The 19,590-nt window shown below is 35.6% G+C and overlaps 1 protein-coding gene across 7 annotated transcripts; it reads left to right on the top strand.

Annotated features, from left to right (window-relative positions):
- Nucleotides 1-10,920: 10,920 nt before the first annotated feature.
- Nucleotides 10,921-18,373, top strand: LOC143634695 (topless-related protein 4-like). 7 transcript variants are annotated; one of them, XM_077102717.1, is made up of 23 exons: nt 10,923-11,051; nt 11,253-11,357; nt 12,227-12,406; nt 12,494-12,607; nt 12,697-12,855; nt 12,927-13,110; nt 13,201-13,324; nt 13,421-13,533; nt 13,619-13,799; nt 13,881-13,990; nt 14,394-14,463; nt 14,542-14,615; nt 14,713-15,032; nt 15,132-15,366; nt 15,445-15,579; nt 15,653-15,745; nt 15,823-15,969; nt 16,447-16,557; nt 16,640-16,819; nt 16,882-17,010; nt 17,077-17,172; nt 17,525-17,880; nt 17,972-18,373. In XM_077102717.1, the coding sequence occupies exons 2-23, from the start codon at nt 11,278-11,280 to the stop codon at nt 18,174-18,176; spliced, it is 3,396 nt and encodes a 1,131-aa protein (XP_076958832.1). In that variant the 5' UTR covers nt 10,923-11,051; nt 11,253-11,277; the 3' UTR covers nt 18,177-18,373. The 7 variants fall into 7 exon arrangements, with proteins under 7 accessions (XP_076958828.1, XP_076958826.1, XP_076958827.1 ...); XM_077102716.1 differs by having other exon boundaries at nt 13,616-13,799; XM_077102714.1 differs by having other exon boundaries at nt 13,412-13,533; nt 13,616-13,799.
- The last annotated feature ends 1,217 nt before the right edge of the window (nt 18,374-19,590 follow it).

Here is a 19,590-nt window from a genome sequence, read left to right as displayed (position 1 = left end):
TAACATTTTCATAATAAATATGCAATTTTCTTAAAAAGATTTGAAGCATGGAATCTAAAACTCTTAGGGTCTGTTTGGTATGAGGTAATGAAATGAACGAATGAATGGAATGAAGAATTGAATGGAATGGACAAATGAATGAAATGAATCATTACCATTTCATTATCTTGTTTGGTTACCACATAGGAATGAAATGAATAATCACTTTATTATTAAATAGTAAACTATACACACATTTTTTTTGTTAGTTAACAGAACGATAATACATAATGTGATATAATAATAAAAAATATAATAACTTATAATTAAATAATAGTTATAATAATAATAATAATTGTTGATCATTCCATTCCTTGAAGGAATGAAAAAAAAAACACATTTTACTAAGGAATGAAAAATGTTATATATGGAAGGATTTTCATTCCTTAGTAATAATTTATTTCATTGATTAAGACAACCAAACATGTTTTATTTTATTTCTTTGGAATGATCCATTCTATTCCTCCTACCATTAGTTCATACCAAACGCTACCTTAAACTCTTTTTTTATAATCAATGATCCCATATTGAAAGTTTGATCCCATCATTTTGAAAATAGTCAATGACTATGGGGTCCCGAGTCCTGTCCATAACAAACAAGCCGGGTTCAGTGTGGCGTGGTTGGGTTTTGAAACGATGTATACTTGGTTTCGGTCTTGGTTAATAATAAGCTTTCCTTTTATTTCTCTCCACCGCTACCCTAAAACTTTAATAGACCAAAACGATACACTGCAAGTCTGCAACCAACAACTAAACTGAATTCTAGTGTCAAATCAGTTGTTTACATAAAAAGATTATTAATCGGCGCTCGTAAATAACATACAGATTAGCATAGCATTATTTAAAAGAGAGATTGAAGTTAGGTTCTTGTTAGATAAAACTTCTGCTTGCCTTAAAAGATCAAGTTCAAAGAGGCTCCAGGCACATACAGAACAGTTAGGGGTGTACACGGACCGGACAAACACGGACGAGACCTTGTCCATGTCCATCCCTTAAGCTTTTGGCGGGCAAACGGACGGTTCACGAACACTCTACCGAACGAAAATTTATGTCCGTGTCCATCCATTAAGAAATTGAGTGTGTCCGTGTCCATTCGTTAATATTGTAAACGGACACTAATTGATTCTAATGGACAAACAAACACATGAACATTAACGGACACTATTGAACATTAATGGACACTAATGGACAACGAACACTAATACTGTCATTAACGACGAACGGACATACACAAACCTATCCGTACACAGACATTATCGGACGTTCACGGACACTATTGAACGGACCTAGCCTTTGTCTGTGTTCGTCCATTAAGCTTAGCGAACGAAATTGTTTTGTCCATGTCCAGTTCATTTATTATACGGACAAACACAAACAAACTGACAACCAGACGTTCGTCGACGTCCGGTTCGCTTACAGCCCTAAGAACAGTCCACAACATAGTTATAACTTATAAGCACTAGGAACAAATAAAGTCCAAAGCATGTAAAATATAATAATACTAATAAGGAGGGTTTAAATTGATTGTATGTCAAAGGTTTCACTTGACTTCAGCACCTAATAACCAACAAATGCAAGCAAGCAAGCAAGGATTGTAGTTAGTTATCAATACAGTTTAGATAAACAACATTTGATAATAGAAGGTAGGTTGCTACCTGCATCGTCTTTTAGGGTAGACAAGTCTGCTTTTGAGTTCAGGAGGGAGGCCCGGTCTCTTAATCGGTCCCTGCGAAATTTCAAGTTTTTGACCTTTGCAACGTTCATCTAAGAAGTAACCGAACTCCTCTGCATTAATTATGAGTCATTGTTAAATAATTAGTATTCTTCAACTCCCTCTATAACCAAGGCAAGAATATGAAACTCAAGCTATAGAATCATTGTTTACTTACCTGGATAACACTCATATTGTCGGGCAATTGCTGCTTTTAATAAAGATCTCGCTTCAGCTTCGGTATCTGCTAATTAGTTATAAACAAATTAACTGTTCCATGATGAGTTTTACAAACTAAACGAGTGGGTTACCAGCAGCGTTTGCTTCTGATGCAGAGTTTGGATGATCCAGCTTTCCAACTATTAATTAACAAGACACGATTAAATTAATCCGAATATCTTAAAAGATTGTTATAAGTTAAGAAAAGTTTTGAGAGAATCAATATCATTATTTCCTTCTTCTTTTTAACCAAACACGCGCTAAAACAGCAATTGTCAAGAACTAAGAACAAAACACAAATGTATACATACCGAACATGTGGTTGCCAGTCGCGGATGGATGCTCAAGAGAAAGGTGCTCGAGAGCTTTTGTACCTATTAAATACAAATTGTTCAACAACAGCAACATGATAAAAAGAAAACTAAAGGATCAAGTTCCTCCTCTATATCTTAACAATAATAATAATCATATGTTTTAAAACCGAATCCAAGTGAGTGTTTACCAGAACTACAAGAAGCATCAGCAGCAGTTGCTTGTGATGTGGAGTTTGGATGATCCTGCTTTCCACAATAACCAGCAAGCATATATATGTTGATACCATTAGCAGGAGTGATGGTACGAGACGCATACTCCTCTTGAGACCATTTGGGTACTCTTGAAACGGAACGACCACGTCGTTTATCCCAGTGTACCTCGTACTCGATATCTGATTGATTACCATGCATTTATAATTAATATGATCCATCAGTTTTATATATGCATTTATAAATTATAAACCATGTACCTACATCAAGTGGATATTCTGATCTATCCACATATGGTTCTTTGGTACCTATATATTATTAGTCAACTCATTATAAATAATAATAATAATTACTCCATATAAATAATATGTTAATGCTTTAGAACCAGAAGCTGCTAATGATCTTCTTGCTGCTACAATGCTTAGATACTCGCGGTCGCTCATCTCTTTCACTTGACCTTTTTTAAAAAAATTAAAAAACTCATTATTTTTCTTCAACTGTACGATTAAGCTAACCAACAAAACAATGTGTAATGCAGTACGGTTCAGTTTTAGGCCAAAACCAAATTTACAGTTTTTTTATTTTTCAAAACCGTTCGGTTTTGGCTTTTCTAGTTTTGTGTTTTTGGTTCAGTTTCTTCGGTTTTGCTAATCGGGCATACAAAATTGACCCAACAGATTGATACTGGGTCTAATATTTTTTTTTATAAATAATGGTTAATAGAATAATGAACATAAGTTAATAAAAGAAATATAAAAAGTCATAAAATTAATAACATGAAGTGACCAATAGGCTCGGTTTTAATGGTAAAGGTTCGGTTATTAAGGTTCTATTGGTGTTTTTGTTATTTCGGTTCTTCACAAAACACAACCATTAAGTGTTGAACCATTAAGAGGTCTGTCTAGGTAAGAGGCTCTGAACCAGTAAGTGCTGAACCAGTAAGTGTTGATTGGTTGGACCTCTGAATAACTATGTAGAATGACTATTATACCCTTCTGAACTACTTTGTGCTGAATTAAAAGAATTTTTGACAAATAAAATCAAACGGATAATAAACCAACATATGACCTAATAATAGGAAAATATATATCAAGAAAAATAAATCTGTTTACAATGATAATACAATCTTTTTATAAGGGACACATTATATCTATTTCCAATCCAAATTTTTTTTTCCCTTGATCAACCATAGAGCTGCATTTCTCTACCATGCTCACCTGATCAAACTTTCATAGAGATACATTTGGTACCTTCTTAGCTTGGAAGTAAGCGCCATTGAGCCAAATTTGTCCTGCATTACATCTGTGATCAAATGATCACATAGCCAAAAGGAGCTATCTGTTGCAAAATTTGTCCTACAATACATCTGTGATCAAATGATCACCTCACTTGGAGCTCTTAAGCATTTTGCATTTGCTTTTTTCTATCATAAACAGTAGAATCATCTTAGCTGATTGCTTTGCAGTTTGCCTATTTCTAAGGGATCCAGCAGTGCACAATACCATTTGGTTCGCATTTTTGTTTCTTCATGCCTCTCGGCTCTCACTATCCTCTTCGTATTTGCAATATATCCATCAACATCAAAGTTTCAAACCGGACCAACACGTTAAACTGCCAAAGCAGACAACTTGGACCGAAACATTAGTGCGGTGTCAAACCGGACCGAAACATTAAACTGCTAAATCAAACAAAATAATTATAGCATTTAGGAAAAATAGTTAAAATACTATAATTCAAAAATCCGTAAATAGTTCTTATGACTGAAATCATGCCCGTGAACCGGACGATTAGTTATGGTTTTCTTCTTTTGACATCCAACATGTAGTTAAAAGAATTAACCACACCACATTACAAGTACAAAACCCTTACTTTCGGTGGTGTCCTATATCTCACCAACCGTCCATGAACAGGTATACAAACAGCTGAAATTAAGCCACTACTCCATTTAATTAGAGTAAGAAAAACTAATCTGTAAATCACAGGGTCCTAATGGCAAACATTTGAGATTAAACCACCATTCCAAAATTCACATATAATGAAGAAACCACATATCTCATTCAATATTCCAAAAACTAGATTGAATAAAACCATCCAGAAATCTGTTCGTATCAGATTGAATTGAAATCAGTAAACAAAAATCATAAATCGATTAAACTGAATCGATTGAATCAAAAAATGGAAGAAATGAATTAAATAAAAATAGATTAAATAGAAATCATAACTCAATTAAATATGAATAGATTATTGAATCAATTGAGGATGAAATAGAAATAGAAATCGAAATCGATTGAATCAGAAGTATAAATTGTACCTGGTTAGCGCCAATGATGGAATCGATGGAGCAGAAAAAGACGTGGCGTTCAGTTCCGGCGGTGATAGGCGGCTCCGACAGCGGTGGTAGTCGACGGTGCGGAGGTGAAGACCGATGATGAAGATCGGTGGCGAAGATTGGGAGGGGAAATGGTGCAGAGAGTACAAGGGTATATAAATAAGTCCTCTGAATGGTTCAGCTATATTTTGAAGATGAATTGTTTAGAAGCTGATGAGCGATTAAGGAGCTGTTTGTTTTTTTAGAGGTAAAACGTCTGCACTCTGCGGACTACATCTGTAGCAGAAGAGGTGGACCAAACCTCTGTAGTCCGCGATAAGAAGACTGTTTGTTTTTTAACATCTGCAAACTGCTAAAATAAACTGAAATTTAAATAAAAATGTCTTCAACATCCAAATTTATATAACAGTAAACAACACTGAAATAATTTTCATAATACCACAAACATTTTTTAAATCAATCCAACCAACTCAATTAGACAACACTACATACACATAATATACATATAGACCTGCAAATAAACCGAACATTCATTGACCCACTTGTTTACATCCCAGGGCTCTAACTTAAACAATTACATAACATTAGGGGTCTAGATTCAACCCCTCTATAACATCTTCAGTCCACTCCCAATTATTTGCATTGTTGCAAATTTATAAACCTGCAGTGTTGGTTGTTTGTAGTCACACCTCCTAATGACAACCTACCATTTCTTGTAGATTCTTCTAAAAATCACCATCACCATCACCCTCTACAATCATCAATAAACAATTCCAACCCATTATTACAAATATCTGTCTGTCTATGATACAAACAATGAGATTATAAGAACATATACCCAACAACAACAGATTACCGATTGTTCAGCGGAAATCGTTTGAGAGAGAGAGAGAGAGGTTTGGATCGTTGACGGCGGCAACGGAGATAGCCGGCGGCGGTGGAGGAGGCGGCGAGGGTGGAAGCTAGGGTTGGGGTGGAGAAGCTAGGAGGAGGGTGGAGCTGCAGGTTTTGATTATCTTTGTTGTTGATAATGAAAAAAAGAAAAGAAGGGAGAAAGAGGTGGGAAGTGATATGGGCAACACTTCTAGGAGAAGAGTACGCGCTGACGTTTTTAAATGAAACGTCTTGTAAAAAACAAACACACTGCAGAGCCCAACGTCGGCGCGTGGTCTGCGCGGCGCATACAAAAAAGGTGGAGAAGTGCTTTTAGTGAAAAACAAACAACACCTAAGAGGTTATGTTATAATGAACCAAACACCCCAGTATCTTACCGATTCAGATCTATAATGGTTTCATACTTTCATTAAGAGCTAAACAAACACCCCCTAATTCGGTTTGGTTTTTCTGTTTGATCTTTTTTTTTTTTTGGTTTTTTCGATTTCCGATTCGGTTTTTCGGGTTACAAAAACCACCAAAAATCAGCAACTCAATTTAATATCATAATAGAGGAGGTGCATAAATAAACAAGGTACCTTCGTCTTCTTCCATATCGATTTAGGGTTTGCATCATGGATTTCAGAATAAATATATATATATATATATATATATATATATATATATATATATATATATATATACTTTACAACTTTCACTTTGCTCCCTTGATGAATCCAATAAAATAAATTACATTTTAGTAATCTTCTTAATATAATAAGCTATTAATTACGGAGTATTTAATTAATTTACTTTTTATTTAATCATACAAACTTTATTTATTTGGGCGATAAACACGTGTTCTCAAGTTTATTGAACGAATGAAAAGATGAAAGAGACTTTGAGAAGAGAAAATAAAGTTATAATTTAATTTGGTTTTTCAGAGTTTAAAATTTCAAAATAGAATTCTCATTTTTGTTTTAACTAATGTAATTAGATGTATCATGTATGATGTATGACGCTTTTGTCTTATTTTAATTGGGTGGGCACGTTGGTATGCTTTGTCTAGCTACTTGCTAAACACTTGTAATTTTAATAAACTTGACATGTGTGATTTTAATAAAATTGACCGTTCAGAAAAATAACTTATTTTTCCTTTTTTTTTCAATTGAAGATACTTGTATATTAAACACCACAATAACTAAGTACGTTCGTACATAACAAAGTTATTTACTTTAATAAAATATAATATGAAAAGTTTTATATTTGGATTTGGATAATATAAATTAATTAATTAAATTCACGAGAGAGATATGGCCCACGCAACTTAGACTGAGGGATGTGGGGGTTTCAGCGGGGGCGCTAGAGCCTCTCCACTCACGCCCTCAGGCGCTAATACCACACCACCAAGGGCGCTAGAGGGGCGCTAGAGGGAGACGTGAGCATGGTAGCGGGAGAAGAGAGAGAGGAGGGCCCAAAAAAAGAGCCGTTGGCTCATTAATAATTTTTAAAAAATATATATTTTCTATATAAACTATACTCCATTTCACCAATTTTTATACAAAAAATTCAAACCTTCACCCAAAATCAATTCATCTTCTCAACTTTTTTTTAAAAAAATGGCTAGAAATTGGTTCCCAAACCTTGATTCAGATTATCTTGACGACGATTCATTGAACACGTTTATGGGTTTCTCACCGCACCAACCGATGTTTTATTCAGAGCCGCAAGAATCATCCGGCTTTCAACCATCCAACACACAACCGTCTCCTAACTTTGTTGTTCCGGAGACACAAGAATCACAAGGTGAAGCTCCGGAACCTAAAAGACGCGTCCACCGGAAAAAACCAGTTGCAACGGACGGGTCGGAACCGGCTCCGACTCCGATGACGAAACGGAAAACCACTCCGTGGTCATCGGATGAGAAGGAAGCCTTGTGTCGGGTTTGGATAGTCATTTCTGAGGATCGGCATTGCGGTAATTATTTTAACGTTTTTATTTTAGATTTTTAATAAAAAAGTTAAATGGAAATCTAATTTATTTATTCATTTTGCAGCCGACTACCAACAGAGAAAGATTTTTTGGACAAAGGTTAGGGAGACGTTCCACATGCTCGTTGGGAGTATAGAGCGGAACGCCGATATGATTTCGGGTCGGTGGTCCGAAATCAGAAAATTTGTCGGCTTGTTTACTAATCTTTTCAACAGGAACAGCGGTCGTATGAGATCAAGTGGCAGTGATGATTTGACGGTTTACAATTTCACGGTCGAAGAGTGGAAGCAGGAGTGTTTGCGAAGGTATGGGGTGGTGAAGACGTGGGACGATTTAAAGTTGTGGGACAGGTTGAAAAAGTGTTCCAAGTGGGTTGAGCTGGTGGCGCCGGACTTTGATGCGGAAGTAGGGTCGAAACGGGCTAAAATTAGTTCGTCTGGAGCGTATAGCACTTCAACCGGGTCGGATTGCCGCGTTAGATTCGACCTAAACATTGCGGAGGAGGAAACGTATTCACCACCGAGGAGGCGGCCATTGGGAAGGGACGCCAAGGGGAAAAAACCGGCTGAGGGGGAAGCCGTAAATATCGCCAATCTTGTTGAATCCCTCAATAAATTCAACAAAACCATGGAGGTGGTTTCTTATGACAAAAAGGAAAAAACTCGAATGAGAGATTTGAACTTTCTTACTAGAGACTTCAGTAACCTCCATCCGGTCGATCAAATGCTAATGGAAAAGCAAAAGGAACGTATCCGAAAGAGGTTGATCGAAGAAGACCAAGCCGAAGAATAAGAAGAATGTTTCTTTTTAGTACTTTAATTTTTATTTTATTTTTAGATATTAATGTGTTTTTTTATTAATGTGTGTTTTTTTTAATAATTTATGTGTTTTTTTTAATAATATGTTGTTTGAATATATTTATAAAAAAAATAAAAAAAAAATTTCGCTGGAGCCCCTCCACACTAGGGGCCAGGGGCTCCATCAGGGGCTCCAACACCCCCCTTATCCAGTTTCTCTCTCTGCCACACGTCATAATATTATTGGTTCTTGGCTTCGCTGGAGCCTCCACTGGAGCCCACACACCCCTCAGTCTTAGAGAAACACACAAATAAACGTGGTGGGTCCGCTTAAACAAACAATTTGACACCTTACCATTCCCCACAAATGTCACATAATGATATGATTTTACAAGTGTTATTATTAATATTGCTGAAAAAGGAAAGAAACATATGAGTTGTAAAATATATAAAAACAAAAAGGAGACAAATAGAGAGGAGATATAAAATAAAATCATGAGGTCTAATTTTTAATTGGGTCGGACTTATATGACCTTTTAGCGCTAACGATTAATTCTATATATGTTGTTGTATTCAATGTATGTTATATGTATAGGGAAGAGTTAAAATGTAAAATGTGAAAGAACCAGAAAAAAAAATACACTGGAACATGTCATGTGTCATTAAGAGATGATAATAAGTTCAAATAAAGAAAAAAAAACGCACTTGCAACTCACATGCTAAGAACTTACACGTTAACTCACATGCAAATTTCTTCATCTTTTTATGAACATTCGTAATTTAATACGTAATTTATTAAAATAATTCTTTCAGAAAATCGAACTTTTTTTAAAATTATTTTTTTTCCTAAGTATGTAATTGCTATACTCTATAAAAAGAAAAACTGAACACACACGTGTAAAACACCATGTGTAATTTGACACAGATGTAAACCATCATGTACAAATTGCCACTAACATAAAACGTTATATGTAAATTGACATCCCAATATAAAACAATATATGTAAAATGTTAAAACCAACGTTTAAACTAAAACACCATGTTACGAATGATGCCAAATAGTAAAACATCACGACCAAAAAAAAACTATATACGTAATTATGACGCGAATGAAATGACCCATCCTTCACGCGTCGTACGTCGCAAATCACAACCCAATACTTTCCTATCTCTTGTATAATCACAAAGTTGGCTTTCTAGTCTAATAGTATAAATGTAATGGTCAAGGCTTGTGATCTTAAGGTCTCACGTTCTAAACCAAATTCAAGAGATGTTTCCTATAGTGATGGGTTTAATTCTTAAGGGTGTCCCTGAATCAGTATGTAGAAAGTTAACATCATGTCTTAAAAAAAATCACTCAAATATCTTAAGGGTAACTTCAAACGCTGTTAATACCAGAGGTGGGCAAGAACCGGTTACCTGAACATACCTGAAAATCAAGGCCGGCAGGGAGGGTGTGCGAGCCACACATTCGGCCGGGGCACGTAATTTTTGGGGGCCAAAACCTTTATATATGTATATATCTTTTTCGGTAAAGGTTCTCGAGTCAATCGACATCGTCCATTGATCGATTCGTTCGCTAATTTTGATGTTTAAAACTTTCCGGAAAAAACGTTCACCCGGAAACTTGAGCCGGAAATCAAGTTTAAAACTTCCGACGGTACTTTGAAGCTGATGACTCACCTTTCAAGTAATGACAGAAATGGCCCTTGATCTTTATTTCCTATATTTACATACTCAGTCCTTTTAGTTTTCTTTTAGTTATACTTCATCTTTAACTTAATAACTTTATTTCAAAACATACCAAATCCTTTAAACAAGTTAAAAAATTAAGTTTATATTAAAATAACTATATTAATTCTCATAAATTTTGTATTAATAAATCGTATAAGCATTCAATTTTAGGCTTTCGAAAATTAGGGTATTACATTAATATTATATATTTTCTATGTTTATTATTATAACATTAATTGTTTATAAAAAAAATATTTTGTATATTTCGTTATTTGTTAAGGCTTGTGGGCCTTTTTATTTCGACTCGACCGATGTATTAAAAATCTCGGAGACGCCCCTGCTGAAAATCAAAGGATTTGAAACCGATCATTTAGAAACCAGTTTGTAATTTTCTCCACAAAAAAACGATCAAAACCCGAACCAAAATTGATCGTAACATATCTAGAAACCAGTTTAAAATATAGTGTGCGCACCTCTAAATGCTAAAACAATTTGCAAGGTGTCCCAATTCCAATGTCAAAATAAAACAATAATAAATAAAATAATAATAAAGAAATATCAATATCGAAAAAATCACGATATTAAACCATTAATCCATTATTTATTTCAAAACCTTCACAACCTCTCATTTGATAAGCAAACTACTTCTCATCATAACCACCTCCACTTATCACTTCTTTCACATCATATCGTGCATACATATATATTCATCCTCCACTATATATATCACATGTCTTCATTCTTCGGTTTCACATCTCTGCGTACTTTCTCTCTCTACAAACCCCTAATTCACTTTCTCTCTCTACAAACCACCTCAGATCCGTCTATTAAAGGTACGAATTACGAGCCCTAACATTTATAATCAATTACTAATTAGACGTGTATAGAGTATTATTATTATTATTATTATTATTAATTGAACAATTGAAGCTATTTGTTAGGGTTTTGATTGCTGATAATATGTATTGGAATTGAATTGTTTGATCTGTGTGGATATCTAGGGTTTTGAATCGAATTGAATTGAATTGGTGTAGGTTTTTGGTGAGGTAGTGAATTACGATGTCGTCGCTTAGTAGGGAGCTGGTGTTTTTGATACTACAGTTTTTGGATGAGGAGAAGTTCAAGGACTCTGTTCACAGGTAGTATGGTTTGTCGATTTGACAGTTGATGTAAACGAACTGAACCGGTTCGTGAACGGTTCATGAACACAAACGAACAGACACGTATGAATACAGACAGTGTATTTTTTTGCTATGAAGTTTGTGTTGTTTTTTAATGTTGATATTTATATGTTGATTTTACATGTAAGTTATTACGTAATGCTCGCATAGATTTTTGTTTTATAGTTAATAGTTTTGTTTAAATCTATATGATAAGAGTATAAAAGTCATTAAAAAGTATTAAAAATCTTTCAATGAACAAACAGAAACAAACAAACAAACATAAACCGACGTAAGCGAACAGGGGTGTTTAAAAAAACCATCTGAAATAATTTTTTTTAAAATTATTAAATAATAAATATTATTTATAAATGCCGGATAATTTTTCTGATATTTTAGATAATTTTTCTAATATTTTGGAGAATTTTCGGATAGTTCGAATATTTTTTTTGGATATTTCGGATACTTCGGATATCCGAATTGTTTTTAAAAGTAGTTCTTTAAACATTTTTATAATAATTATTTTTTTTCCAGATTTTCGGATATCTGGTTCACTATTGATATCCCAAATTTTGGATTCGGATAGTGAAATCCACTATACTATCCGAAAGGTCCGGATATCCGACTTTGAACACCCATAGCGAACACAGTTGAACGAACATGGCCTTTGTTTGTGTTCGTTCATTTATTTAATTGAATGAAATTCTTTATTCATGTTCATCCATTTATTAAATGAACGAACGAACATAAGCGAACTTCCCGCCAAACAGTTCGATTCGTTTACAGCCATATGTATTTACATATCTGTTAACCACATAATGTGTTATTGTGTTTGCCTCATTGTTAAGATTGGAGCAAGAGTCAGGCTTTTTCTTCAATGTTCGTTACTTTGAGGAAATGGTAACAAATGGAGAGTGGGATGAGGTGGAAAAGTATCTTTCTGGTTTTACGAAAGTGGACGATAACAGATATTCAATGAAGATCTTCTTTGAGATTAGAAAGCAAAAGTATCTAGAAGCCCTAGACAAGTATGTTTGAATGCTGTATAGCATATATATAGTTTTGAGTGCTTTCGTACACGATATCCTCAATTGTTCTTGTTTTTCAATTTGCAGGAAAGATCGTGCTAAAGCTGTTGAAATTCTAATGAAGGATTTGAAGGTGTTTTCAGCTTTTAATGAAGATCTTTTTAAAGAAATAACACAACTTTTGACTCTGGAGAATTTCAGGTTTTATTTTCATTTTGTAAATTGTATAATGCATCCAAAGTTAATTGTAGAAGTTTTGTGACATCTGATTTATTTACACACACATACAGAGACAATGAGCAGTTATCAAAGTATGGAGACACAAAGTCTGCAAGGGGTATAATGTTGGGCGAACTTAAAAAGTTGATTGAAGCGAATCCTCTGTTTCGTGATAAGCTAAACTTCCCAACTTTAAAAAACTCGAGATTGCGTACACTTATTAATCAAAGGTATCTGGGATTGATTAATTTTGTTTCTCAACTTTATGAATTTGTTTTGACTTTTGTGTTTTGATTTGTAGTTTGAACTGGCAACATCAGCTGTGTAAAAACCCTAAACCAAATCCAGACATAAAGACTCTGTTTGTTGACCATTCTTGTGGACAGTCACAACCGAACGGTGCTAGGGCTCCATCCCCTGTAAATAATCCATTAATGGGTGCTGTTCCAAAGCCTGCAGGCTTTCCGCCTTTGGGTGCTCATGGAGTAAGTTGAAACTTGTTTCTTTGAAATATAAGTTAAAATTTTTCTAATCATATTTTGCATTTCATTTCACTTTTGTTTGTGTGTATAAAGCCTTTTCAGCCTGCACCAGCAGCTCTGCCAACATCTCTTGCTGGTTGGATGGCCAATCCACCAACTGTTTCTCATCCCTCGGCTTCTGCTGGTCCTCTTGGTTTCAATCCACCAAATAATTCGGGTACATACTTTATTAGCTTACATTTGATGTGATTTAAGGTTGTTTTTCTATATAATGAATTAGTGGTACATGTTATCTCAATGTAAGGTATAACAGCTATGCTAAAGCGCCCTAGGACTCCGCCAACGAACAATCCTGCTGTAGATTATCAAACAGCTGACTCAGAACATGTATTAAAAAGAACAAGGGCATTCGGTATTTCTGATGAAGTATGTCACTTTCTTTTATAAAAAAATGAGTAGTCTTGGCATTAAATGTTACCAGGTTCTGATGGCATTTGTGTGTTGTTAGCAGGTTAATCATATGCCTGTAAATATCTTGCCTGTTGGTTACAGTGGTCAAAGTGGTCAAAGTCACCATGGTCAAAGTTCATACTCGTCAGATGATTTACCAAAAACTGTGATGATGACACTTAATCAAGGCTCCGTGGTTAAGAGTATGGATTTTCATCCAGTACAGCAGATTCTGCTTCTTGGTTGGCTCTCGTTTACTCTAAATTACTTTTTATTAATTGTGTATTATGTCATTAATGTGTGTCTTTTTTCACTAATTGCAGTTGGAACAAATACTGGGGATATCATGATTTGGGAACTTGGTAGCAGAGAAAAACTTGCTCATAAGAATTTTAAAGTTTGGGATCTTAGCGTCTTTTCAACGCCTTTGCAGGTAGCCTTGTAAACGAACCGAACAAGCACGAACGGAGCACGCTTGTGTTTGTTCGCTTAACTTTAACACAACAAACGATCGAACACGAACAGTTAAACGAATGTGGTTTTCTTGTTTGTCTTCGCTCATTAAGAAAATAAACATGTTCGTGTTTGTTTATGTTTGTTTGTTAACAGGATAACGAAAGGTTCACGAATGAACATGACTGAACATATATGGAAATATTAACGAACGAACGAACTTCAACGTTAACAAACTTAAACAAATGTAAACTAAAGAACGTAATTGTTCATGTTTGTTCGTTTAACTAAATGAACACAGTTTGCTGTGTCGTGTTCGTTCTTTATTAAATTAAAATTTTTATTATTTTGTTTATACGTTGATCATTGGCTCTTTATTTTAGGCCGCTTTGACCAGCGACTATACAGCATTAATCAATCGTGTAACTTGGAGCCCGGATGGAACCCTTTTTGGTATATTATTAACTTTTTAATAGTTTTATATCTTTTGTCATTAAAGTTCAAAGTTAACAATAATGAACGTTGATACAGGTGTTGCGTATTCAAAGCACATTGTGCAGATATACTCGTATCATGGCGGCGATGATGTCAGAAACCACTTGGAGGTTTATATTGTCTTCACCTTTTAATTTTTAGCTCTTTAGGCGGTTGCCATCATTATGTATATATCAATGCATTTATTATGTCCCATATTATATACAGATCGATGCTCATGTTGGCAGTGTGAATGATCTCGCGTTTTCTTATCCAAACAAACAACTTTGCATTGTGACTTGCGGTGACGATAGATTAATAAAAGTTTGGAATGCAGTTACGGGTTTCAAACAATACACATTTGAGGGTCATGAAGCACCGGTTTATTCTGTATGTCCACATTTTAAAGAAACCGTGCAGTTTATATTCTCAACTGCAACTGATGGGAAAATAAAAGCATGGTTGTATGACAACATGGGTTCAAGAGTTGACTATGATGCGCCAGGTCATTCATCCACCACAATGGCATACACTGCAGACGGTACAAGGTTAGAAAAGTCATCAACTTGTACTTTATCAAATGCCAATAAGTCAACTCTTGATGTAAACACATGTTTACTTATGGTTCTTACTTTGGTTAATAATAGGTTATTCTCATGTGGTACAAATAAAGAAGGAGAATCATACATTATGGAATGGAATGAAAGTGAAGGAGCGGTTAAACGAACGTATAACGGGCTCGGGAAACGGTCAGTTGGAGTTGTGCAATTTGATAACACAAAGAACCGTTTTCTTGCAGCGGGTGATGAGTTTCTTGTTAAGTTTTGGGATATGGATAATGTAAACTTATTGACAACCGTTGATGCGGAGGGTGGTTTACCGGTACTTGTTTAATGTTATTCTTTCAGTATTATTATATCTTCAGTACACATTTATAACTCTGTTTTTAAAAAACTGTAGGCTTCTGCTTGCATAAGGTTTAACAAGGAAGGAATTCTATTGGCTGTGTCAACTAATGATAATGGCATCAAGATTTTAGCTAATCCAGATGGGATTAGGCTTTTACGAACCATGGAGAATCGGTCTGCTGTGAAGGTAATATTTATTATTTTTATCACTTTAATAAATTTTATAGTTGCATTAAAAAGAAAATACAAACATTATACAGAGCTCTGCTATGACTACATTTGGTGCTGCTAATCCATCTGCGGGTCCCAGCATTATGGATAGAGCTACAACAATGCCCTCAATGATCGCAATGGTAATATAAATATAAATATATTTATAGCTAACTTTTAATTATGATATTAACCTTTTTACATGGGAACCCACTCATAGAATGGTGACAATCGAAGTTTGGTTGATGTTAAACGTAGAGTTGGAGATGAATCCATGGAGAAATCTAGAATATGGAAACTGACTGAAATTACAGAACCGTCACAGTGCCGCTCGTTACGGCTTCCCGATACTACATCAACCACGAGGGTAATTACATCTTTGCCATCACTAGGCTTGTAAATGAACCAAACGAACAAGAATGGGCATGTTTGTGTTTGTTTGATTAACTTGCCCATTCGTGAACAAGCGATCGGACATGAACAGTTAAACGAACGAGGTTTTCGTGTTCATGCTTGTTCGTTAAGAAAAGAAACATGTTCGTGTTCGTTAACAGTATAAGGAACGGTTCACGACTGTTAAAAACGAGCATAACTGAGCTAAATATAGTTAAGGTAATGTGAAGAACAATGTGTCGGACCTAACAGTTATTATTACTATATTAAGCAGTAATGGGCCAAAAAAATTAAATGAAAATGTTAACGAATATAAACGAATGAACTTAATGTAAACTAACGGAAATAAATGAACATAAATGAACGAACGAGGCTTGTGTTTATTCTCGTTCGTTTAACTAAATAATCAAAACTTGTTCATATATATATTTTATAATATCCGTCATTACAGATTTCAAGGTTGATTTACACAAATTCGGGACTTGCGATATTGGCTCTAGCAACCAATGCGGTCCATAAACTATGGAAATGGCAGAGAAATGACCGCAATTCAACTGGAAAGGTAATATCTTTTCATATTCTTAATAATATATTTAATCCCATATTAACCTAATTTTGCTGATTATTATTTTCAAACTTTTCAGGCTACTGCAAATGTTGCCCCTCAGTTATGGCAACCAACAAGTGGTATCTTGATGACAAATGTTGTCAGTGATACCAACCCTGAAGAAGCGGTCCCGTGTTTTGCACTTTCCAAGAACGATTCCTATGTTATGTCTGCTTCTGGTGGGAAAATCTCTTTATTCAATATGATGACATATAAGGTATGCCACTTTTAATTTTTTCCTTTTAATATTTTTGTACAATGACATTTATAAATATGCAGACGATGACTACATTCATGCCACCTCCACCTGCTGCAACCTTTTTAGCATTCCATCCACAAGACAATAATATTATTGCCATTGGCATGGATGACTCGTCTATCCAAATCTACAATGTTCGCATCGATGAGGTAAACTGTAATTACTTGGTCAGATATTTGATAAACGAGAAATAACTTTAATTATTTTGTCAACAGGTTAAAACCAAGCTTAAAGGTCATACTAAACGAATAACTGGTTTGGCGTTTTCTAATGTGCTTAACGTGCTGGTATCTTCGGGTGCTGATTCTCAAGTAAGAAAAAGTGGATATTGTTTAATATTTTATCTTCATTTCCAAATGTTTAAATTCTTACAATAATAAGCAAATTATTATTGTACCGATCAGCCGGTGTCCCGATGATTGAGTGCTATGTGCCTTATGTCCAAGGCTTAATGCAAAACTACTATCGAGCCGGGGGTCTCACCGGAAGCAGCCTCTCTGTCCCTATGGGGTAGAGGTAAGGCTGCCTACATCTTACCCTCCTCAGACCCTACCATAGCTTTGCTATTGGTGGGATATACTGAGTACGATGATGATGATGATGATGATGATGATGATGATGATGATGATGATGATGAATAATAAGCAAATTATCTTATTGCAGTTGTGTGTTTGGAGCACTGAAGGATGGGAGAAACAAACGAGTAAAAGTTTGCGAATTCCGACTGGACGCGTTGCTGCGCCTGTAGTGGATACACGTGTCCAGTTTCACAATGATCAAACACAATTGCTAGTAGTTCACGAAACTCAAGTAGCCATATATGAAGCACCTAAGCTCGAGCGCCTGAAACAGTGGGTCCCACCAGAAATAAACGGTTTGATCACTCACGCCACTTTTTCATGCGATAGCCAATCGATTTACGTGAGTTTCGAGGATGGAAGTGTCAGTATTCTTACTGCATCCACACTTAGATTAAGATGCCGAGTTAGCGCCACGTCATACTTATCAACCAATCCAAAGTAAGCATTTCAATTTCCACTTCCGTCTCACGGGGGTATTATCGTCTTTTCTAACATTTTTCTAACATGGATCAACGTTTACTTTTTGCAGTTCAAGAGTGTATCCACTTGTGATTGCTGCACATCCATCCGAAGCTAATCAGTTTGCGTTAGGGTTGACCGATGGTGGTGTGGTTGTACTCGAGCCGCTAGAGTCGGAAGGAAAATGGGGCACCTCACCGCCAATTGAAAACGGTGCTGGTCCAAGTGGTTTGACTGCTGGTGCAACCAGTACTACTGATCAAAGCCAAAGATAATATTTAAGATAAAATGTAGTGTTGCACCTTTAGAATCAGTTATAGATGGTGTAAAGCAAAATCTTTAAAGCTATGTGGTCAAGAAACTCGTGTTTAATCATTCTTTCGTTAGTATACAAAGGTTTCTATGACTTTGTGTCGATGCATTCAGTTTGTATCACCCAACCCGAACATTGCACGTTTAACTAATCATATCGAAAAACTAACGTGTGTAACCTGGTTATGATCCATGTACCTTATTTATTTTAACGAGTTTAAACATTTTGGGAGGTTAAGTGAACTGAAGCATAACGTGTTGTACTTGTACATGGGTTAAAATAATTTATCATCAGTTTTAATTTTCTTTTGAAATTGAAGTATTTATCAATCAATCAATCATGCCCAGTGAAAATCCCACCGACAGCAAAGCTATAAGTAGGGTCTGGGGAGGGTGGGATGTAGGCACACCGTACCTCTATCCAAAGGAATAAAGAGGTGGCTTCCAGAGAGACCCTCGGCTCTAAGTACATGTGTATGAAGCAAAATAAAGGAAATCAAAGTTTAACAGTTATATAAAAACTACTACTAATTATAATCATATTAATAATAAGATCACAGTTTAACAGCTATATAAAAGCTAATAATAATTATAATAATAATAATAATAATAATAATATATGTAAGGGAAATACCATTATGGTATGTGACCTAAATAAGTAAAGTCTAAGCCCTAAGGTATTCAATTCTCTCTAAAAATCCTTAACTTTAATTCTACTTCTCCACGAATTCCTATCCTCAACCATGTCCTCGGAGAGGTTTAGGTCTATCAAATCATGCCTAATCCTCTCATCCCAAGTCAATTTCGGTCGTCCTCTACCCCTCCTCCCCTTTATAGTAATGTTTTCTACGGATCTAACAGGATTCGTCGTCTGTCTTCTCTTTACATGTCCAAACCATCTCAATCTCCACTCTCTTATCTTGTCTGCTATGTTCGCCACCCCTAATCTCTCGCGAAACACAACGTTTCTTATTCGGTCTAGCCTTGTGTGCCCACACATCCAACGTAGCATTCTCATTTCTGCTACCTCCATCTTCCGCACTTGTGCCTTCTTGATGGCCCAACAATCTGTTCCATATAGCATTGCAGGTCTAACTGCCACCCTATAGAATTTTCCCTTTAGTTTAGTCGGGAAACTCTTGTCGCACAATATAACTGTGGCTGCTTTCCATCTACACCATCCTACCTGAACTCGGTGGGTCACATCACTGTCTAATTCCCCATCGCTCTGTACAAATGATCCTAAATACTTGAACTTCGTTACCTGCGGGACCACCTGCCCTTCAATTGTGATCTGTGCGTCTTCACTGTCGTTTATCCCACCAAAATCACAGTGGAGGTACTCCGTCTTAGATCGGCTAATCTTTAAACCTTTTG

The sequence above is a fragment of the Bidens hawaiensis genome, unplaced genomic scaffold (genome assembly GCF_021521415.1).
Source record: "Bidens hawaiensis isolate Kalapana, Puna unplaced genomic scaffold, B.hawaiensis_p1.1 tig00007139_1, whole genome shotgun sequence".
Lineage (NCBI taxonomy): Eukaryota > Viridiplantae > Streptophyta > Magnoliopsida > Asterales > Asteraceae > Bidens > Bidens hawaiensis.
The sequence above is the reverse complement of the archived record's forward strand: the minus strand, read 5'-3'. Positions and strand labels throughout refer to the sequence as shown.